Below are 24437 nucleotides of genomic sequence, written 5' to 3'. Positions count from 1 at the left end.
GCTCACTGAGAGACCTGGATTCAAAACATACAAGGGACAGTGATTGAGGAAGACACATGATGTTGACCTTAGGCCTCTATGTTGCATACATTCACATGTACATCTTCACCCATACGAACATATCCAGAGATACACGCATACACACATATACATGCATACATGAATTAAGACATCTGAGAAATAATGTATTAAAACTGTAACTCAAGGAAGAAAGTGACTTTGGTTAAAGTTCCTTGGATGGCTGAAACCAGCATACTGTACTAAAAGGGACAGAAACGTCAGCAGGGACTTATGCCAATGCTTGAAGCTGCTTATGAGAAGAAAGCAGAGCAGTCCTGCCAAGAACAGGATCCTGCACAGTGCTTTCCTTTGTTTAGTTTCTCTAACCCCTATTTAAAGAATAATATGTAGGTTACAGATATTAATGTCGACCTTATTTGATACTAAAACCGACAGAATGTTTCATTGACCTTTTCATTTTCAGTTAGAAAAGCTGTAATAATTGGCTTTTAAAGAACTCATAATGTTTATGAATAAAATAGTCAATTTTTTTTAATTATAAATAACTGCTCTCAAAATATTTCCAACTACTTAACTCTTAGTGTTATATTTTTAAAACCTACCAACAAACCTGGAGTCCCCTACCTTTTCTTCAATGTTATTTTCCAAAGATTATTTTGCAATTTACAAATGTGTCTCTCATTTGTTTTGAGTTCCTTGCTGTGAAGGTATAAAAATGTCACTCATATTTTTGCATGTAATCACAGGTGTTACAGCCCTTGTTGGAAAACTACCCTGTGGGATCCCCTTAATTTTTGCAATCCACTTGCTATCAATCCATGAGGACAAAGAGGCAGAATTGATGACAGAGATCTTTAGATGGCCTTAAACACAATGGAGATAGCCCTCAGGGATATGACTCAGTGAATCAACTCAGCTTTATACCAGAGTAAAGGAAATATATAGGAATGGGAAGCCTGGGGACAAATCCTAATTTGTATTAAGTGCCATGCTGCTATCATATACCTGGATTAGGAAACACAGCCCTATCAAAATGGCTAGAACATTTACCTGATTACCATGTGGGCAGCAAGGGAAGAGCATTTGCAGGGAACTGTGTCAAGGGTCATCCTTGAGATAAAGTCATGAATCAGGGCCTAGAGACATCCTCCAGATAAAGCTAGGTAGAGAGCAGGAAGCCTTAGCTGGGAGAAGAGAGTCTTCCATGTTGCAGAGCTTAGAGGAAGCTGCCAGGCTATGGTAGACATCAACATCTGACCAGTGGAGCCTCCCAACATTAACCTCTCTCCATTGACCCACGTTTGCTAGTGTCAAAGGCTAGTTGACCATATTTATTGACCAGTCTACTTCTGGATTTCTTACTCTTCCAGTTTCATCTATGTTACATTTCCTTCATTGTCAACAAACTGTCTTTGTTTCTGCAACTTCATGTTGTCAAGTGGTATAGGTCATCTGATTCTCTTCTCTTTCCATAGTGCATTGACTCTTTGGGGTGTTTGTTTCTCCAGAAAAAAAATCAAAAGTTCATTTCTTGATATTCACAGGATAATTTATGGGGATTTAAGCATATTTGCATGTTCCCCCTTTTTTTTTCCAATCCCACTTTTCCTCATGTAGACTTTGTGCATATTTGTTTGGTTTATACATAAGTATGAATTTTTATAGTGAATTACAGAATAGTTGAATTTTGTGCTAATATAAATGGTATTTGTTTCTTATTTCAAGTATCAGTTATTCATTGCATGCTTATAGAAAAATCAATTGGGTTTTTTAATTAATTCATTATATTTTACTTATTGTTATTTTATGTGCATGAATGTTCTGCTTACATGTATGTATGTATGTGCATCACATGCATACCTGGTGCCTGTGGAGGCCATAAGCAGTCAACACATCCCCTGGACTTAGAATTACAGATGATTGTAATGGTTTCACTTGACTCAAATTTTATTTCTGTTCATTAATAACTCCCTAGTCTTCCCTCCTCCCCATCATAATTGCCATCATTATTTGCTTTGCTTATGTGAATTTGGCTGTTTTACATAACTCCCATATGTGGTTCCATGCAATGCTTTTCTTTCAGTAACTGGCTTGTTTCATTTAACATGATGCTCTCAAGGTTCGTCCCTGTTGCCACAATTTTTCTCTTTCTACAAGTTAAACAATCTTGTACCAGTTCACATGAACATTCTACATTTTCTTTATTCATCTGCCAGTATACATTTAACTTGTTTCCATCTTTTGGCTATTGTGACTAGCCTTGCAATGAACATGGAGATACTAATATCTCTTCCAGATTCTGTTTTTGTTCTTTTCAATAAACAAGTGGGATTGTTGGATCATAAAGTCATCATTTTTTTTTTCATTTTGAGCAATCTTCATATTTTTTTTCATCACTTTACATTCCTAACATTATTGTTGAAGGGCTCTAATTTCTCCACAGACTCACAGAACTGATTGTCTTTTGTTAAAATAATGAGTGACATTTCATTATGAGCTGTTGTTTTTGTTTGTTTGTTTGCTTGATTTTTTTTAATATTTCTTTGAATTTCTTTCTTCATACACATGTTGACTTTTTGTATGTGTTTTTTTTTTTGGAGATATGCCTATACAAGTCCCTAGCCTAATTTTTAAGCAGGCTATTAAGATTTCACTTTGAATTGTAAGCATTCCTTATACTTTTTGAAGATAAGCTCTGTGTCCGGTGCATGATTTGTAAGTATTTTCTTCCATTCCATCATTTCCCTTTGCTATGTAGAAGCTTTTTGCTTTTCTGTGTTCTGTTTATCTTTTGTTCTCGTTGCTTGTGCTTTTGGTGTCAAATCTCTGGACAAATGCCAAGACAAATCTCAGGAAACTTTCCCTTATGATTTCTTCTAAAGCTTTAGATTTTGGAGTCCTTACATTTAAGTATTTTATCCATTTTCAGTTGACTTTTACATGTGGTAGAATGTACATGGGTATTAGAAATTGTCAAATGGTTTGTTTTTCTCAACTTATTGATATGACCAGGTGATTATTTGCTTTAGCCTGTTGGTGTAATAAGCTACACAAATTTTGAATGTTGAACTAAGCTTGAATACTTGAAATAAATTCTAGTTGCTCATGATATATAATACTTGTTGAATTTAGCTGGAATTTAGTGGTTTCATTGAGAATATTTGCATCTACATTTATAAGATATTGATTGTTAATTGTCCTTCCTTGTGACGTTTGCAATGTCTTTGTCTCGTTTTGGTATTCCATCTTTTATTTGGCATCATGTCCTCAGATATTTAGAACTTACCAGCAATCTTCTCTAGACCTGGTGCTTTCTGCATTGGAAAGCTATAAATGATTAATTCCGTGTTTTAGAAGATATGTCTCCATTCTTAGAGCTATTCTTCCTTTGGGTGGAACTCTGAAATCCTCCTTCAGGTTGTGCCCCTAGGAACTTTTCTTTCCCTCTCCTCCTTCAAGTTAGTTTGTGCGCAGTCTTTATCAGAGAGTTTCACTTTAAATGCTCCTGTTAGCTCAAGGCCTCAGCAGTAGCTTCTGTTCCTGTCAGCTGTGAGTCTCTCTTTTTGCCTGCCTCTTGCTTTAAGGGTGGTGATTCACCTTATGTCAATTTTCTTGTGAACTGAAGAGTTCTTGACTGTGAATCTGTTCTGTGTTCTTCTTGTGAATATGGAAGTGCTGTTGTCTTCCAACCTCCTTACACACCTCACCCACAACTGGAAGTCCCAAGTTCAGATTTTATGGTAATTGTTTCCATAGTTTCCCAAAACTGGTGGCTAATTGGTTAATAATCAATAAATGTTGTGTGTAGTCAATTATTCTGTGTTGATCTACTCTTAAAGGGAGAAGGCTTAGATACTTTGTATGATGTATTTGGATTCTTCTCCAAAATTTGCTTTCAGATAACTCTGGACTTGACTGACATTTTGTATAGATCTTAGGATGTGCCCAAGCACCTATGGAAGCAATCCCAAATGCTGATGAAATAGTGTGTACAATGAATTTGGATTTGATCTTTGGGGACACATTAAGGCTCAAGTGAATATGATTGCTATAGCCTTTAATACCTTAAATACTAATTTGAGAGTGTATATATTATTAAAGTGAGATCAAGAAAGAGTATGTACTATTGGCTTTTAAACTTCATATCAAAACATGAGGCCTGGGTTCATTCCAGTCTTAGGATTTTGTTAGCCACAAGTGGCACTGAGCATCCTGTGTCCTCACTTAGTAGAGAGCACCAAATAGTTCATTTTCAAAGCCGTGGAGCATGAGTAAGACAAATAGCAGTAGTTGCTCTGTACCATGTGTCAACCGGCCTTTCTGGACCACTATAGTGATGTCTCTCCTCCTTATGTATTTTTTTTTTTTTTACAAATGTACCAGTAAAGATAGATTGATATCTGTTTTGGATGGATTGTAAGTTGAACAAGCACTATATTTTTTCCTAGTGTGAAGTTGTGACACGGTGCTTAATAGTCTTTAGCTTACTGTTGCCAAAATAAATACAGATGTAAGAAATGATGACCCTACCATGTCTGTAACAATAAATTGACATCGGAATATGGTTCCCTAATCCAGAACACAGCTAATGTTCCCTTGGATTTCTGCATCCCATTCTTTCCCCTGTGGAAGCTCCATGAAGAGTACAGCTTTGGTTGAATGATAGCATAGAAGATGACATTAGTTGTATTAAATTAGAATATGACAGGAGACCTTACTAAATCTTATTCACAATGCAGCATTAAACCAGACACAGAAAAAGTAGATCAAGAAAATGAGCTGAGTTAGTATTTTGAAAGGAAATGCTCTGAACTAGAATGCTTATAAACTCCAAAGGATCCTGGACTAGTTGTGCAACCAATTCCAAACTGTGGGTCCTGCTCTCTACTCACATGTGTGGTCTCTTCTTCTATAATGTTTGGGTAGAAACTGGCTAGGGAGATACTTCGGTGGGTGAAGTGTCTGCCCAATAAGTATGAGCCCTGAGTTTGGAACCCCAGCCCCATGTAAAAAGCTGGGTGTGGTGGCTTGTGTCTGTCACCCCAGCACTGAGTGGAAAATTGAATTCAAGAAAATAAGTTGAATTCAAGGCAGTAGTTGGTGCTATATGCCTGTAATCCTAGTATAACGATTCAGGAGCATGGGCAAGAGCACACTGAATTCAAGGCTAGCCTAGGAGATGCCCTGTCCCAAAACATGTAAATTTTAAAAGTTTTTTATTAATTAAATTTATTCATTTATTTTATATCCAGACCACAGTTCTCTCTCTCCTCTCCTCTCATTCCCTCCCCCTGCTTCCCCTCTGCCCTCCCTGACCCACTCCTCCTCTGCTTCTGTTCAGAAAGGGGCAGGTTTCCCATTGGTATCAACAAACCATTGCATAACAAGCTGAGGCAGGACAGATGACATGATAGTATACATAAGCAACCCCAAAAATTCTACCAGGGAGCTCCTACAGCTGCTAAACACCTTCAGTGATGTGGCTGAATATAACATTAACTCAAAAAAAATCAGTAGCCCTCTTATATACAAATGAACAGGCTGAGAAAGAAATCAGAGAATCAATACCCTTCACAATAGCCATAAACATTGTAAAATATCTTGGCATAACTCTAACCAAGCAAGTGAAAGACCTATATGACAAGAACTTCAAGTCCTTGAAGAAAGAAATTGGAGAAAATATTAGAAGATGGAAAGATCTCCCATGCTCATGGATCGGTAGGATTAACATGGCAAAAATGTCAATTTTATCAAAAGTAATCTACAAATTCATGCAATCCCCATCAAAATTCCAACACAATTCTTTACAGACCTTGAAAGAATAATACTCAGCTTCATATAGAAAAGCAAAAAACTCAGGACAGCTAAAACAATTATGTACAATCAAAACATATAATTTTTAATATAATATTTAAAAGAGAATAGAAGGTATGAAAAATGAGATCCATGGGTTTTTTTTCTTGTGTTTTCAAGTGTCTCTGCATATATACTTAAACACTGGCATATCCATTAAATTAGCAATAAAGTAAACTGCCTTTCAAATAAAGAAAGTAAAGTCTTCCCTTGATTTCTATCACAAATTTCTATCGATTTTGTTTTGATCCCCCCCCACACACACACACAAACACACACAGTGTCAAGGTTTGCTGCTTGTAAGTCTTCTGTGTTGGTGTGTGGGAAATGAAGACTTCTGATAAGGTTAATTTAGCTACATAAAAGCCCTTGCTGAGATGTCCATAATCTTGACCTTTGATTAGATCTGAGCTAGTAATATTTGTAATTGATCAAAGTGAAGCATGTAGTCTCACAGATGGATCAGAAAATTGAAGTCCTTTTGAATTTTTGTTTTGATCCTTTCCAGGATCAAAAAAAAAAAAGATTACTCTGTTTGTCAGATTGTATTTATCAAATAATGACTGGAAGAAATTTTGAAATATAAGTTTGCTAATGTCAGAGATCAAAAAAGAAGAAACTTTAATTCATAGTATTTTAAGGAATGCTTCACATGTTTAAAAATTACTTTATGAGGCTGGGCAGTGGTGGCACATGTGCACGCCTTTAATCCCAGCACCTGGGAGGCAGAGGCAGGTGGATCTCTGTGAGTTTGAGACCAGCCTGATCTACAGAGCGAGGTCCAGGACAGGCACCAAAACTACACAGAGAAACCCTGTCTCAAAAAACCAAAAAAAAAAAAAAAACTTTATTAGTAATACTTAACAAACAATCCTAATTGTATTCATTATTTCAATAAAATTCTTCATAAAATGATAAGAAAATATAAAACTTAAGAAAATGATGCTAAGGTTTTTGTGTGTTTCCTTTTTGTGTGTGGTAGCAAGAATCAAACCCAGAGTTTCACAAACTAGGCAAGAACTTTACCTACAAGCTATCCTCACGCTCTATACTGGCATCTTTATTATTCTCAATACTGTAACTTATTTTTCAAGTTAGTTTATTGTCACTCTCTGATTATGTAATTCCAGCCTGATTGACAGCTGATAACAAAGAGCTTCACTCTGGCAGCTAAACTATGTGACATCTAACACCAGAGCACACACAGCAAGAGCTCTCAGATGTGCAGTAGACTGTTTACTGCATGTGTCTATCAGTTCAGCCAGAGAGCTATGTTGCTGGGATGTTTTTATTGGGTTCATGGATTGATTTATTTTCCTGGGTGGCTGAAAGCACAACTGTGGGGCTGCAGAGCTTACATGTGCTTAATCTTTAGGTAAATGTCTTAACATCTGAGACCTGAGATCCTTTGGCCATAAAAACAAAAAGAATACATTGAAGCCTCCAAGATGACATCTGGTTCTAAACTCTTTGATCAACCAAATGAATGGGAAACATACACAGTGAATGATATGACTTGTTTGTTCTAAAGAGCACACCTCTATTTAATTTGTAAAAATCACTAAGATGTTTTGAAAACCTTGAAGTCACATAGTGCACCATTTCCCTAAAACTTTAGCATACATAAATACAATGGAGTTTTATTAAGATTTAATAAACTCATACCCTGTATTTGTGGTAATATGTAAGTGCTTCTGCATACATTTGGGAATTAAATGACTGAGTCCATGTAACTGAACACTCCATGCTACTATGAAATAAAATATGGGAATCTATGAAATGAAATAATCAGCAATTGTGATGCATTGTTTATAAGTAGTTTAATTCTATCTTATATTAGGCCTATCCCACAGCACTTTAGTGTACTAGTTTGCTTTCTGTGGCTGTGATAGAACTCTAACCAAAAGCAACTTGGGTAAGAAGGAGTTATTTGGCTTATAATCCCATGCCACAGTCCACCATTCAGAGGTATCAGGGCAGGAATTCAAGCAGGAACTGAAGCAGAGACTATAGCGCTCTCTCTCTCTCTCTCTCTCTCTCTCTCTCTCTCTCTCTCTCTCTCTTCATCCCTGTCTCTGTCTCTCTTTCTCTCTCTCCTTCTGTCTCTCCCTCTCCCTCTCCCTCCTTCTGGCTAGAGCATAGTTTCAACCAATTGTCTTATAATATACAAGGCCACTTACCCAGGGGTAACAGCCCACAGTGGACTAGACCCTCTTCCATCACTTAGCAATCAAGAAAACATCCCACAGACATGCTCACAGGCTAATCTGATGGAGGAAATTACTCAGTTGAGGTTTCCTCTTCCCAAGTGTGAAGTTGACAATTAAAATGGGCCATCACACTTGCCAAGTACATAACCATCAACCACAAATGTTAGTTAAAACTAAATTGGTGGGATTTGCTAAAGAGAAACCTCAGAGATTAAGGATACTTGTGGTCTCTCAGACGACCCCAGTTCAATTCCCAGGACCCACATGGTGGCTCTTAACTGTCTGTAACTCTACTTCTAGGGTATCCAGTGCCACATTTGGCCTCCTCAGTCACTTGGTACACAAACATAGGTGCAGGCAAAACACCCACATATATACAATAAAAATTATAAAAATAAAATAACAAACTCAGTTCTTATTAGATTAAGTAGGTAACATTTATAGTGTAAATTGTAAAAGATAAAAAAAACAGGCAATTAACTTTTTTTTTAATCATCATTGTACCAAATTGACAATTTTGCAAAATAAATTCTATGAATTGATTTGGTTACCTACTAATCCACTGAGCCACAGACCCTTCAGGTGTCTAGTGTTACAATGATGGAAACCTGAACATGTGATAGATAAGTACATCGGACTATGGCTTAGCTGTCTAGCAGCTGTGGAATCCTTATAAGAAAAAAAGGTATGAAAAGTTGCTCGACAACAGTAAGGAACTGAACGACCTACCCTCTATCCACACAAGCTGAAGAAACTACGAGCCCATGTCGATGATGACATAAGAATCAATGAAGAGGTGAACTGACAGAGGCTGTGCAATTCAAGCTATTGATTTAGACTGGATAAATAACCCGCATGCGTCAAAATGTGGATGATTTCATTTTTCTTTGATTTTTTTTTCTCTTCATAGGAGGCCTGGTGAACCTCCCTTGATAAAAGGTTGGCTTCCTTATCTTGGCATTACCCTGAAGATCCAGAAGGATCCATTAGCTTTCATGAAAACTCTTCGAAGGAAATATGGTGATACTTTCACTGTGCTGCTTTCGGGTAAGAAGCTCTGATCCAAGACTTTGCATGTGGCATAATCTCTTACTGGCTCTTTAATGTCTTCATATTTGTTCATGGGCAAAATGTGGAACATTCATATAGCACTGTAGAGCAATTGCAAAAGAATGGCATGTGTTAGTCCAGTGAGAGAGCTTATACACAGCCTGGCTACAGGACCCTCTCCCACCTCCTAAAGACATCATTCTCCTGTCCTCACTTGCCAATTTGTTTTGGGTTGACTTGGGTGTTTTGAGAAGAAAAGAGCTAGGGTGTGTTTTGAATGAATGATTTCTTTATAGAGCAATTTTAGGAGTGTAAGTAAGTTCACCAGATAGTTCAGAGAGTACTCATATGCACTCTCCCTTGGTCACAAGTTCCCAGCTAATAACGTCTCATCTCAGTATGGCCATTCACTCCAACTGATGTGCTGATGTGGGTGCATTATTTAAGGCCCCTTATTTGCTTTCCAGTCTACTTTTTGTGTTATTCTTTGGCTTTTCATAGATGCATAATGTCATATACACACCATTACAGTACCATAAAGAATGGTTGCACAACTCTAAAAATCTGAATTCTCCACATAATCACTTCTCTTCCCCTTCTTTGCAAACACTGGTCTGGAGTATACTTTTGCATTTAAACTGTTCAGTGTAGTTCAAACTTTTCAAAATGCTTTAAAAACAAAACACATACTGTTGTTAGAGGTTTTTGCTCTTTTGGGGGGCCCACCACCCAGCTCCCAAATAAGTCACACAGAGACTTATTCTTAATTATAAATGCCTGGCCTTAGCTTGGCTTGTTTCTAGCCAGCTTTACTTAACTTAAATTATCCCATCTATCTTTTGCCTCTGGGCTTTTATCTTTCTCTATTTCTGTATACATCTCTTTGTTTCTTACTCTGTGACTTGCCGGGTAGCTGAGTGGCTGGCCCCTGATGTCCTCTTCCTTTTCTGGCTCCTTCTACTCCTCTCTTCTTCCAGATTTCTCCCTCTATTTATCCTCACTGCCTGCCAGTCCCATCTATTCTTTCTTTTGCCTTGACATTGGCTGTTCAGTTCTTTATTAGACTATCAGGTGTTTTAGACAGGCACAGTAACACAGCTTCACAGAGTTAAGCAAATGCAACATAAACAAAAGTAACACATTTTAAAATGATATTCCCCAACAACATACCCATCCCATGACTCTCCTTGTTACATCACAAGGCCTTCATCTCATGCCTGTATTTCTTCACTTTGGGATTTTATTCTTAGCTTAGAGCCATATTATATATCTCCTGCTTTCATTTGATTTTCAATATTCTCTCTCTCCTTTCTTCTTTCCATCTCTCCCTCCCCTCCTTCTCTCCCTCCCTTCTTCCTTCCTTTATCCCCTACTTCTTTCCTACCCTGCCTCTCCTTGTTCCTCTCCCCTCCCTCCTTGTCTCCTTCCTTCCATCCTTCTATTTATATTTCTATATCCATCTCTATTTCTATCTCCTAGATATTTTTAGAAAGTGACTTGCATTTGCTATCTGGAGTAACTTATCTTCTAGAGTTCTCCTAATGGTACTCTTACTCATGGTCAAGGTTAGATTAGCCTAACTAGTCCTTCTTAATCTCTTCTTCTTCTTCTTCTTCTTCTTCTTCTTCTTCTTCTTCTTCTTCTTCTTCTTCTTCTTCTTCTTTTTGTTTTTTTTGAGACTGGGTTTCTCTGTGTAGTTTTGGTGTCTCACTCTGGGTCTGTCCTGGGTCTCACTCTGTAGACCAGGCTGGCTTCACACTCATAGAGATCCGCCAGGCTCTGCCTCTGGAGTGCGGGCATTAAAGGTGTGCACCACTGCTGCCTGGCCTGATCTCTTCTTTATTCCTGAAATATCCAGTTGCTTCCAACTGTCTTGAAACTTCAGCTTCCTCTATTGACTCTGATTGTCCTTATTGTACCTTATGTATACACGTCTTTCTACCATTATATTTTTCCCTGTAGCCTCTCTATTCTACTCCTAAAGAACTACTTCTATCTTCTGCCTGTAATTACTTTGCTGAAGATCAGACACATACTGACTACCATGTAAATGTACCATTTGAGTAATTAAAGAATGGAGATCCAACTTGATTGACTCATCCACGAGGTTAGTTTTATTTGATTCAGGAACAGGCAACATTAGTTTTGTTACAACTTACTCTTTCCCCTGACAGCTGATAAATTTCTTCCAATGATAATTGCATGAACTGTAATTTCAGAAAAAGGGAAATGAAAACAATCATGCATCTTAGAAAGAATTGTAATATTTAATATGATCTTCCCAAGACCCCTATCTAGTCCACTTCCATCCCTTCTTACTATCTTGTGCTTACAGTCTCATTAACATGCCTTCTTGCTGGAACATTGCTTCACACATACCATGCCTTTGTGCCTTGGTCCTTCTTGCACTTCCTTCGGCCAGAACTCTGCTCTTGACTGACTTTTGAGTCCCTCTTGCACATCACTTCCTCTTCAGATCCTTTCCTGGACATATCACCCAACCTTTGGAACTCCTTCCCTGGGGCCCAGTTATCCTCAGTACACCTGCTCGGTGCAATTCATACGACAAGAGCTTACCACTGGCTCGCCTGTCCATCTCCTTCTTTTTCTGTTATGACTCTCAATATAGTTCAGAGCTCAGTGCTGATTTATTCATAACAAATGTTTGATGGGGAAAATCTCTAACATCTTAGAGCTGATGAAATTCTATTAGGTACATAAAGAGGATGTACCCAGTGTTTCATTTCCAGCTGCACTTGGGGCTAAACCAAAGCTGCAAAGCAAAGCTTTTTTGAAAAATAACTTTAAAAATGTATCTCAAATTTCCAATGAGCAGTACAAAAATTATTAGACCTTCCAACTTTCTCTTTTAAGACCTTATACAAAAGTTGCCTAAAAGGATTCAACAAAAACTTGTAGACTGTTTGGATAGTTTTATTCAGCACTTGGGAGATTTAGGTAAAACGGTCTTGAGTTTGAGACCAGCCAGCAGCATCCTGTAAAAAACAAACAAAACTTTATTTTATAAAGGAGGAAGCCTGGGAAAATAAGTCAGTTGGAAAAGTTCTTGCACTTACAACCCCAATTCTGGGAAGGAAGAGACAAAGGGATTTATGGGCTCCCTGTCCAATTAGCTGATCTCAGGCAGCCAACCATAGGTCCTGGTAAGAGACCCTTTCTTAAGCAAAGGAAGGTGGGTAGCACCTGAGGAACAATAACTGCAGTTAACCTTTATTGTTTACAAGCACATATGCACACATAAACACATACACACATACAAACAAAATAAACAAAAGCTATCAATCCATGCTCACATATGATATCTTAATCTTGAATTCTAAGAAGCCTTATACTGACTTAAACACTGACTGCCTAAATAAGTTAGCCATCATTATGCCTGTGAACTCAGTAATAAACAGCCACCACTGAATAGTTCTGCTGCCTGTCTCCCACTTCCCCTGCATTAGTTTGAATACATCCCTATTGAAAAGGTCTGTGAATACATGGTTTTGATGATCAGTTTGTTATATAGCTCATTTTAAAAAATGAAGGACAAAGTCGTCCACCATGACTTATCCATGTCATGTGTCTCTAGTGAGTGTATGGTTTCTGCAGGACGCACAAATAATTGCCATCCCCAAAAGTCCCATGGGATACAACTGTCACCTTAATAAAGAAATGGAAAGGTACAGCTTTCTATAGGAAACCACACACATTCGTGACCTGCCCCAGAAATAGTTTTCTAATTGGTTTTGTGTGTTAGTGCAATGGAATAACTTTCCCTGAGTGTCACCCCAGAGAAGCTCTACTGTACATCATTGTCAACTGCTAGATAAATCTCCCTAATAAGGGGGAGGAGATACACAATGGTGGTCATTCTCGGCAAATAAAAAGCTGGCTACCTGCTCAGCTTCCCAACTGATGCTTACAGGGAGACATTCAACTCAAAACTGCTGGAGAATTTCCTACATAAGGAGATTAAAATCTTATAATTTTAGAAAATTTATTTGAAATCATTTTTTTTATTTTATTGACTGAACAATTGACTTGAATTTCCAGGCCAATGTCTCCTTGTTACCAAGTCCTACATGAAAACAGCAAAACTCACTTATTATCTAAAAGCTAGACTTCTTGTGTATAAAACTTCAAGGTGATTTAGGTATCTGTTCAAAAACATATTTATCAAACTAGTTTGAATTATGGAGCATTAGCTTCACAAGGAAATACTATAAAGAAAGAAAAAGGAGTATTGGGTTGGCAAAGCATTGATGGCTTATCTAAGAATGCTGGGATTAATAGTCACAGTCTGCTCCACAAAAGGGAAGAAAAATGAAATAATTGGCAAGGGAGATATTAAAGTTGTTGGCCCAATTTCAAATGCAATGGGCAGAAAAAATTATTTTATACTGTATTTTTTCAGACATGGGCCTCATTTTGACATTTACATTTTAGACAAATGCAAACTCTAAAATTCTTGAAATCAATGTTTTATATCCACTCTGACAGCATTTTCCTCTTTTCAAAACATGGCAGAGGGTATTGTTTTACATTGGAATCTCTATGAGCTAGGCACATGCCTATTGACACTTGGCATTCACTTACATAAAATCACACTGAGCAAAAGTTAATTTCTCTCTGAGCATTCATAGCCTTCAAGATAACTCTTCAGAAAAATTTCTTTGTTAGGAAATTTAAATTCATTTTATAAATGTATATGTATTTTCCTAACTGTCTGATTACGGAACACAAAGAAACTCTGGTTTTGCATCTCACATTAGCAGATGGTGGACAGATGGTTTAAATTAATATTAATTTTGGAAAACTTAGCTTAAATTGTTTATGCTGAAGATTAAAAGTTGGAAAGCCAGCTAAAATCTCCAGGGTTATTGGTACTTCCAAACCAACTTGAAAAGTAAAATCAGAAAACCAAAACGTCCAGTTCTAAAGTCATCCATGTGTCCTTCAGAAGGGGTGAAGGTAAAAGGCAAGAAAGTGATGTCTTGGTGGGGAAGAAAATTAAAATTGGAATAAGGAAGAAAAGGTGCAGACCCTAGAGAGGAAAGTTACTTTGAACTTCTCCATGATGGTCCTTTAAAAGAACTCACTACAAAGACTTGAGAATGTTCAGTTGCTATCATGCCAGTTAATTTCACAAGAATAAGAACCTGATTTTGGATCCCCTGCACCAGCACAAAAGCCAGCGATGGAGGAGTGTGTATGTAAGTGTGCGGAGACAAGCAGATTCCTTGGAGCTCACTGGCCAGCCAGCCCCCCTGAGTCGACGAGCCCCAGGTCCAGTGAGAGATCTTGTCTCAAAACATAAGATGGAGAGTGGTTGAGGAAGACAGCTAGTGTTTGTTTCTGTGTTCCACGTGAACATGTACTTGCAAAAATACATGCACACACCCACACAACACACCTACAGCAGACATGTGCACACACACACACACACACAACCTGAGACAAACAACTACTTTTTTTTATGAATGTATTAATAGGCACCTGGTTCAAAGGGTAAAAGTGGTAGGCACAGAAGCATCACTGAGTAGGATCGCCAGATCCACTTAAGAATCTGGATACAGTTGTGCACATCTGTAATCACAACATTCCAACACACACACACACACACACACACACACACACACACACACACACACACACACAATGAGAGGCAAAGAAGAGAAAATTGCCTGGAAGCTCACTGGCCCATCAGCCTTGGGTATATAGCACAATAGCAGAAGCAAGAAGGTGAAAGGTGAAAACCACCTTCCCAAAGTTATCCTCTGGCTTTCACAGGCACACTGTGGCACACGCACACCCATAGCACTTGTGCACCCGCACACCAGACAGCACACACGTGATCAACTTTTACAATATGTTAAATTTGTTTGCTGACTTGAACCAATTATTTCCCTTTCCCTGTTTATATTTTTATTTGAAATGAACCTGATGTTTTCTTCTGATAGGGGGAAGTTAAAGAGGAAGAGAGAAAATTAAAAAGAGAGAGAGGAGAGAAAGAAGAGAGAGAGAGAGAGAGGGAGGGAGAGAGAGAGAGAAAGAGGGAGAGAGAGAAGTAATAAGAATGTGTCTACTTCTAATGACTTGGAGACAGAGCAGAAATCAGTATTTATCTGGTCTCTACTTCAAAGGCCAAGTTGTAATGGCTGATAGTGCCTGGACTGATACATTTTTTTTCTCTTTGGATTTAGATGAACGTAAAAAAAATGATTAAAAAAATTCAAAGTATTTCCCCAAAATTGTGATACAAATTAAACCTGGTGTATACTCTCTGAATTTTAGATACTAATCTAAAAGCATCCTATTAATATTTAACAAAACTCCTTCATTTGGGAAGAAGGATGCATGAATCATCACCTGTGAAAATACACAGCTTGGCCTAAAATTATCTCTTTTGAAAAATGAGAAAGTTGACTCCTGCATCCCTGATTATTTGTCAGGCAGATGCTGGCCATTTTAATTAAGTTATAATGGTAAAGCAAGTGATTGAAAGTGCCCAAATCCAATGGAGTCCTTTTTGCTGTTCCTGAGGCAAAACAAAGAATGAATGAGAACAAAACTCTGCTTCCTTTGTAGAAGGCAGTGCTGTATCCAACCAGAATGAGCAGCTAACTTCAGGCTCTCCCTCACTTCTGTCTTGCCTTGCCCTGTGAAATGAATCAAGGGGAAATGGAGTGGATAAAAATCACTGTAAGGAAAATGAATCACATCATATATATTCACATATATATTTAACACTTAAGCTGTATTTTTTAAATTGCCACATAAAAACACATTTATACTGTCTCTAGGATTTGGTTGACAATGATTCTTTATCTAAAATGTCGTATACCAATCTGATTGAGTTTTGCAAACACATTTGGTATTACTATAAATCAGAAGGGAAAGTTTTTCATCTAAGAAAGCTATACACACACACCGAGAGAGAGAGAGAGAGAGAGAGAGAGAGAGAGAGAGAGAGAGAGAGAGAGAGAGAGAGAGAGAGAGAGAGAAAGAGAGAGAGAATTGAGTACAGACACTAATTGCTGAACAGGAACACTGAAGGGTTATCCAAATGCAGTGTGTGTTTTTAAGAAGAAGATACTCGTTAACTGTTACGGTTGCATAAAATAGTTCTAGTCAGAAGGAATCTTAAAGCAGCATTGCAGTGAGAGACCAGAGCTGAGTGAGGATAAGCACGGTGCAAGGCAAAGACCTTGCTGTGAAGACTTCGCTTCTCAGCAGTCCCTGGTTCTCTCAGCTGATGAGTGCAGGGGTTCGGCAAGGAACTCTCCAAAGTTTTTGCCAGTGTTGAGAGACAGGCCCTAGTGAGCGGTGAAGTTTAGATCTTCAAGAAATTTACCTTCTAGCTTCCAGGGGTGTTTCACATCATCCTTCATTTTCAAAGGGTGCAGAGTAGGCCTTTGAGTGGGATGGATGTCTGTTAAATTGGTGTAATAAAACTATTAACTTCTTAGTAAAGAAAGTCTCTAATTTTGATTTAAATATTTTCAGACTTCAGATATGTGTTTTGTCTTGCTAACAAATAAACCATTTTTTTTTTTTAAGGGAAGTACATTACGTTTGTTCTGAACCCTTTCCAGTACCATCTCCTAATGAAAAACTCCAAACAATTAAGTTTCGGGATGTTCAGCAGAAAGTTATCAGTGAAAGCCTTCTCCATCAAGAAGCTGTCAACTAATGATGACCTTAATGACGACATTCACAGAGCTTACCTGCTTTTACAAGGCAAAGCTTTAGACAGTCTCCTAGGAAGCGTGATCCAAGAACTAAAAGAAATACTTGAGCCCCAACTACTAAAAAGCACAGATTGGAAAACGACAAGACTGTTTCCATTCTGTAGCTCACTGGTATTTGAGGCCACCTTTACAACTATATTTGGAAAAGTTCTTGCTGGTGACAGGAAAAAAAATTATCAGTGAACTAAGAGATGATTTTTTAAAATTTGATGATATGTTCCCATACTTAGTATCTGATATACCCATTCAGCTTTTAACAAATGTGAAATCTATGCAGAAGAAGCTTATAAAATGCCTCTCATCAGAAAAACTAGCTCAGATGCACGGATGTTCAGAAATTGTTCGGGAAAGGCAAGATATACTGGAGAAACACTATAGGCGTGAAGACTTTGAAATAGGAGGTAAGAAAGTTCTGAATGATTACTCACTAAAATAAAATAATTTACAGAAGACCTTTGAGATAAAAAGAAAAATGGCGACCTTGAAAATTTTTATGCTCTTTCTAATTGGCTAGTGATAAAATGTTTCATTCTGAAACAACCCTCTGTGATAATTGATTTTTTTTTTTTTTTTTTTGCTGAGGTGGTAAAACAAGATACTTAATGATGATAATGAGAAAGAGTATAACTAAGCGGCATTTACTCCCCTTATCTCATCCCCCACCTTCCTGCCCCCCCAACACACATTACATTTTAAACTATTCTCATTAAGCAGAAAATTAGACTTCAGAAGCCTATTGGTTCTCATTAGCATGCACTGATCCTTGGCTGGGTCTGTGTCCTAACATCTTTTAATTAGCACACTGCAAATCTAATCAGTGTAATAAACGCTATTAATCTTCCTTTTCACTTATTTTCTCCCAGCACATCATCTTGGCTTTCTCTGGGCCTCTCTGGCAAACACCATTCCAACTATGTTCTGGGCAATGTATTATCTTCTTCGGCACCCAGAAACCATGGAAGCACTGCGTGACGAAATTGACAGCTTCCTGCAGTCAACAGGTCAAAAGAAAGGGCCTGGACTTTCCATCCACTTCACCAGAGAACAATTGGACAGCTTGGTCTGCCTGGGTAATTTATTTTTATCTGTTATGAAGAGAAGAAGGTAGCTCTCTGCAAACTCAGTTTATCACTCATAGCTGTTTACCAAGAGGTGGAGGACACAGCTGCCTAATTGACATAATAACACCCATTTACATCAATTATAAATTATGTAGTTTATAGCTGTAGATACTCTCATTGCATGTAAACATTAAGGCCTAGCTAATTAACTATGCAAGGTATGCAAAGGGCTAAACCAAAGCTTTGCAATTATTTGGGGGAAAAAATGTGTATGCCTATTAAGTCATTTGATTCTAAGCATCTGTTGGCCTGCTGATGCTTCCCAAACACTGCTGTCCTATCTTGACAAGAAAAGGATTCCATGGCTGAACAGGAAAATATTTCAGAGGGGGTCAGCTTGTGTGCAAAAAGTACTTACTCTTCCTTAAAATGGTGTCTACATTTTCAAGCACAGGTCGTGGTATTTTTTATATGGTTTGGAGTATATGGTGCTTAAGTTAAAATCCTTTCATTGTGGGCTAATGGTTTAAATATGCAAATAAAGAGTGAGGCAAAGAAAGAATGGAAAGAAGGGAGGGAGGGGGTGTGAGGAAGCGGGGAAGCAGGGAAGTGGAAGGGAAAAAACAGCTATAGACTTTTAAACATTGGTACTTTAAAAAATATTACTGATTTAGCAAATAAAGGTGAACATTATTTCTGATATGTCCGAGGCCCGTAGGAACTGGTTGTTTTGCTTTTTCTCCCGCTGCCTCCGCCTCCCTTTTTATGTTTCTCCTTGACTCAGTCTGCCTTCCACCGGACATGAGCCCTTGAAATGCAGCAACTGCATTTCTGTTTCCTGGGTTTAAGCAGGCTGCTTGTTACCATCATGTAGTGAACTGATATTCCTAAAATTAAAATCTGTACCAATACATGGCAATTCCCTCTGTATTCATATCTCATCCTATCGTGTTCTTGGGGATATAGTACTTTCAGTTTCTTTGGACAAATGCATCGTTGGTAAACTTACTATTTCCTCAGCTATTTGACTTAATAAGACCCTTAATTTTACCCTGTTTTGACCTCAAGATTTATGCATAAAATATATCCTCCCTCCCTCCATCCCTCCCTCCCCCCCTCCTCTCTCTCTCTCTCTCTCTCTCTCTCTCTCTCTCTCTCTCTCTCTCTCTCTCTCTCTCTCTCTCTGTCTCTCTCTCTGTCTCTCTCTCTCTCTCTCTCTCTCTCTCTCTCTCTCTGTCTCTCTCTGTCTCTCTCTCTCTCTCTCTCTCTCTCTCTCTCTCTCTCTCTCTCTCTCTCGGCAAATTCTGAGGTATTAGTCCTAATAGTTTTGATCACAGTTAACTACTTGGCACTAATAAGATAGCCCAAGTGTTACAAAGGTGGATCCCTGTGGCCAGGCAACAGCAGTCACTGTGACTTATCACAATCAATTAATTATGAAAGTTGTGTCACCTGTAGTGTGAATTATCAAAAGAATTCCATGTTTGTTTTGAGGAAGAATATTATCCATCATTATCAAAATGCTAATGTTCTTTTCTTTTTATTTCAGAACTCTTAGAGAACTAACATACAAAATTTAGGTAAAATATGGGTAGTTGCCGATACTTGGAATAGTAGTGTTTTCTGAGTTGATTTGGTTTCTATGGAGATCTAAGTTGCATTTTCCATATATCCAGGTAATTACCCTTTCATTTTAAGAATGAGATGATCAGGAAATAATGCAAATGAACTCCAAACAATATGTTTGTATTCTGTACATAATTATTCCTTTTCACAGTTTGCTTGAAATTCAACAACTCTCTATTTATAGTAGCTGTTTGTCATTGAAATAAAAGATTGTTTTTAAAGTAAAGTGTTAAGAAAGAAATGCTTGGGTTTATTTGACCAGAAGAGAGAGGTTGTAATTTAGGTTCATGTAAGTCCACCGCTAGACTTAGGGACTCTCATCCTTGGAGCCCTCATAAATTTGTGCCTCTTCCATGCTTAACCAATGAACAAAAACAACAAAATCTTTTATTACTATTATTATTCTCATACATTACATCCTGACCAAAGTTTCCTCTCCCTCTACTCCTCCCAGTTACCTGGAACCTCACCTCTCCCCCAGATTCATTCCTCCTCCATTTCCCTTCAGAAAAGAGCAGGCCTCCCAGGGATATCAACTGAACACTGTAAGACTAGGCACAAGCACAAGCCCTTTTATCAGGGCTGTGTGGGGTAACCCAGTGTAGTAAAAAGGGTCTCAAGAACAGGCAAAAGAGTCAGAAACACCCCAATTTCCACTGTTAGGAGTCCCACAAAAACCCTCAGCTACACAACCAAACATATATGTAGAGGACCTGGCATAGACCAGTCAGGCTCTGTGATTGTCACTTCAGTCTATGAGCCCCTATAAGCACTGCTTAGTTGACTCTGTGGGCTGTGTTTTCCTGGTGTCCTCAACTACTCTGGCTCCTACAGTTCTTCCTTCTGTTGTTCCTAGGGCTTTTCTGAGCTCCAAGGGGAGGGACCCAATGGAGTTCTCCAATTTGGGCTCTCTCTCCACCTAATGCCAGAAACAACAAAATCTTAACCTATGCTAAAGCAGTGCTTTCCATAGCTAGATGGGTACCCTGCGGCCCAGGTGACCAGTAGAGGTCAGTGTCATTTATTGAAAGAACTCATGATAAAGGTCATTACCTTCTGGAAAAGAATATTTATATATTCTTTCATGAGATAAAACGTTCGGTCAGATTAGATCAAACTTGGATGGATCAACGACACACCAAACAACTTCTGCACCATAAGCTTACAGTGCTAGTCACCAGAATTTTACTAAATAATTGTAAGTCTATTTCTTTTGTTTTTAATTTCAAATCAGGGTATGTTGCTGTGGATATCGCTATATGTAATAAACACTGATTGGTCAATAGCCAGACAGGAAGTATAGGCGGGACTAATAGAGAGGAGAATTGAGGAAGGAGGAAGGATAGGAGAGACTGCCTGGAGCCGCCGCCAGGACAAGGAAGATGTAAAGTACCAGTAAGCCACGAGCCACATGGCAAAGTAAAGACTAATAGAAATGGGCTAGATATAAGAGTAAGAGCTAGACAATGATAGGCCTGAGCTAATGGCCAAACAGTTTAAATAATATAAGAGTCTGTGTGTTTATTTTATAAGTGGGCTCCAGGACTGGCGGGACTTGGTGGGACCCGGAGAGAAAAGCTCTCCAGCTACAGTATGTAGTCAATGAAATACTTGTAGGTAGGCAAAAGTTAAAAGATAATTAAGTTGGCTACATAGTCTTTTTTTGTTACAATGGAACATTTAAATAATAGCTAAAAAGTATGTTCCTCAAACACTTGGTAGGTGGTATACATTGTAAAATCTTGGGTGTATAAATTCCTAAAATTGACTGCTATAGTTATTTGTTTACTACAATTTATTCTTACAGATTATTACTATTTATTTGTTTTCACCTTAATCTTTTCTTAAAAATAGATGTTTTTCCTCACATAATATATCATGATTATAGTTTTCCCTCCCTTTACTCCTCCCAGTTACTCCCCACATCCCCTCCCATGTGGATCCACTCTCTCTGTGTTTTTCACTAGAAAACAAAGAGATTTTTAATGGATAAACATAAAATAAGATAAAACAAACACTAACACATTGGACAAAAACAAAAACAAAACACAAATAAATAAACAAAACAAGGAAAAGAGCTCAAGAGAAGGCACAAAAAACAGAGACCCATTCATTGGCACACTCAGGAATCCCATGAAATTCACTAAATTGGAAGCCGTAATATACACACACACAGAGGACCTGGTACAGACCCGTTTAGGCCCTGAACGCTACCTCAGTCTCTGTGAGTTCACATCTGGGTCTATCCTGTTGATTCAGAGACCCTAGGTTTCTGGGTGTCCACTATCCCCTCTGCCTCTTGTATTCTTTCTGCCTCCTCTTCTTTGGGGTTCCCTGACCTCTAAGGGGAGGGAGTTGATAGAAGCACACCAGTTAGGACTGAGTGTTCTGTGCATAATGCCAGGCAGTGGGTCTCTGTATTTGCTCCCATGTGCTGCCGGAGGAAGCTTCTCTGGTGATGGCTGAGCACTGCACTTTGATGAGTAGAGCAGAATGTCATGAAGAATCATTATATTGCTACATTTTGTTATTGTTATTGTTGTTGCTGTTTTCATTTTCTTTATTCTTTTCTTATACAATACATCCCAACCACAGCTTCCCCTTCCTCCCTCCTCCCAATTGCCCCTCCCACCTCCCCTCTCCCTTATATCTACTGCTCCTCCATTTCCCTTCAGAAAAGAACAGGCCTCCTAGGGATATCAACTGAGCACAGCCTAACAAGACACAAAAAAAGACTAGGCACAAACTCTCATATCAAGGCTGGATAAGGCAACCCAATAGGAAGAAAAGGGTCCCAAGATCAGGCAAAAGAGTCAGTGATACCCCCAACCCAATAAAAACCCCAAGAGAAACAACCACAGTATGTATGCAGAGGGCTCAGACCCATGCAGGCTCCATGGTTGCAGCTTCAATCTCTGTGAGCCACTATGAGCCTTGCTTAGGTGATTCGGTGGACTGTGTCCTCCTGTGTCCTTGACCCCTCTGGCTCCTACAGTTCTTCCTCCCTTTCTTCTGTTGGGTTCCCTGAGCTCCTCCTAATGGTTGGCTGTGGGTCTCTGCATCTTCTCCAATCAGCTACTGGAAGAAGCCTCTCTGTTGATAATTGTGGTAGACACCAAACTATGAGCATAGCAGAATATCATTAGGAATCATTTCTTCTTCTTCTTCTTCTTCTTCTTCTTCTTCTTCTTCTTCTTCTTCTTCTTCTTCTTCTTCTTCTTCTTCTTTTTTTTTGTCAGTCCTGTTTGATTCCACCCTAGGTCTCTGAACTATCCAGCTTCTGGTTCCTGGCCATCCGTGCTGTGTCTAACATGGGCTCGCTCTTGTGGCTTGGATTTCAAGTGATACCAGTCATTGGTTGGCCACTTCCACAAGCCACCATTGTCCCGGTGCATCTTGCGGACAGGACAGGTTGTGGGTCTTAGGTTTTGTGGCTGATTTGATGTCCCAGTTCCACCACTGGGAGCCCAGCCTGGTTAAAGAAGATGACCAGTTCAGGCTCTGTATCCTCCCTTAATAGGAGTCCTTGGTAGAGTCACCCTCATAGGTTCCAGGAAGTTTCCACTGCACTAGGTTTCCACACCATCCATTAGGTGCCCACCTATTCCAGTGGTCTCTCCCCATACTCTCTCCCTCCATCCCTCCCTCCCCAACCTGATCCCTCCTGTTCCCATCCCCACCTGCCTCTAGTCCACTCACAAAATCTGTTCTATTTCCCCTTCCCAAGGAGATCCTTGAATACTCCTCAGGCCTCTCCTCTTTATCTAACTTCTCTGGATCTGTAGGTTGCAGTGTGATTATCCTTCACTTAACAGATAATATCCACTTATAAGTGAGTACATAAGTTTGCCTTTCTGAGTCTGAGTTGCCCATCTCAGGGTGATTTTTTTTCTAGTTTCATCCATTTCCTTACAAATTTCATGATGTCACTTTTTTTCTAGCATTGAGAAATACTCCATTATGCAAATATACCAAATTTTCTTTATCAGTTCTTTGGTTGAGGGACATCTAGGTCCCTTCAGGTTCCAATTTCTTGCCATTATGAATAACACTGCTATGAACATAGTTGAGCAAGTGTCCTTGTGGTAGGATGGGGCATCCTTTGTGTATATGTCCAGCATATCCAGTATATGGTATAGCTGGATCTTGAGGTTGATTGAATCCCAATTTTCTGAAGAACCATCATATTGATTTATACAGTGGCTGTATGAGTTTGAATTCCCACCAGCAATGGAGGGGTGTTCTCCTTGCTCTACATCCTAGACAGCATGAGTTGTCACTTGTGTTATTGATCTTAGCCATTCTGACAGGTATAAGATGGGATCTCAATGTAGTTTTGATTTGTATTTTCATGAAGGCTAAGGATGTTTGACATTTCTTAGTGTTTCTTAGCCATTTAAGATTCCTCTGCTAAGAGCTGTCTGTTTAGATCTGTACCCCACTTTTAATTGGAATGTTTGTGTTTGTTGATATCTAGTTTCTTGAGTTCTTTATATTTTTGGATATTATCCCTCTATCAGATGTGGAGTTACCGAAATTTTTTTCCCATTCTGTAAGCTGCCATTTTGTCCTCCTGATGATGTCCTTTACCTTACAGAAGCTTTTTAGGTTTATGAAGTCCCATTAATTAATTGTCAATCTTAATGTTTTTGCTATTAGTGTTCTGTTTAGCCAGTGCCAATGTGTCAAAGGTATCTCCCATTTTCTCTTCTATCAGGTTCAGTGTGTCTGGTTTTATGTTAATGTCTTTGATCCATTTTGAATTGAGTTTTCTGCCGGGTGATATGTATGAATCTATTTGCCTTATTCTACATGAAGATATCCAGGTAGACCAGCACCATTTGTTGAAGATGCTGTCT

The 24437-nt window shown here is 38.7% G+C and overlaps 1 protein-coding gene across 1 annotated transcript in view; it reads left to right on the top strand.

The window, feature by feature from the left end:
- Positions 1-24437, top strand: part of LOC128096036 (cytochrome P450 7B1) — a 183768-nt gene that overhangs the window by 131472 nt on the left and 27859 nt on the right. The window contains 4 exon segments of the mRNA XM_052715113.1: positions 8995-9131; positions 16701-17056; positions 17058-17292; positions 17755-17961. Of these exon segments, the coding sequence (XP_052571073.1) occupies positions 8995-9131; positions 16701-17056; positions 17058-17292; positions 17755-17961 (935 nt within the window).

This window comes from Peromyscus californicus, unplaced genomic scaffold (assembly GCF_007827085.1).
Source record: "Peromyscus californicus insignis strain IS unplaced genomic scaffold, ASM782708v3 Scaffold_5__1_contigs__length_169319896, whole genome shotgun sequence".
Classification (NCBI taxonomy): Eukaryota; Metazoa; Chordata; class Mammalia; order Rodentia; family Cricetidae; genus Peromyscus; species Peromyscus californicus.
Note: the sequence above shows the minus strand (reverse complement) of the source record. Positions and strands in the feature narration are given on the sequence as shown.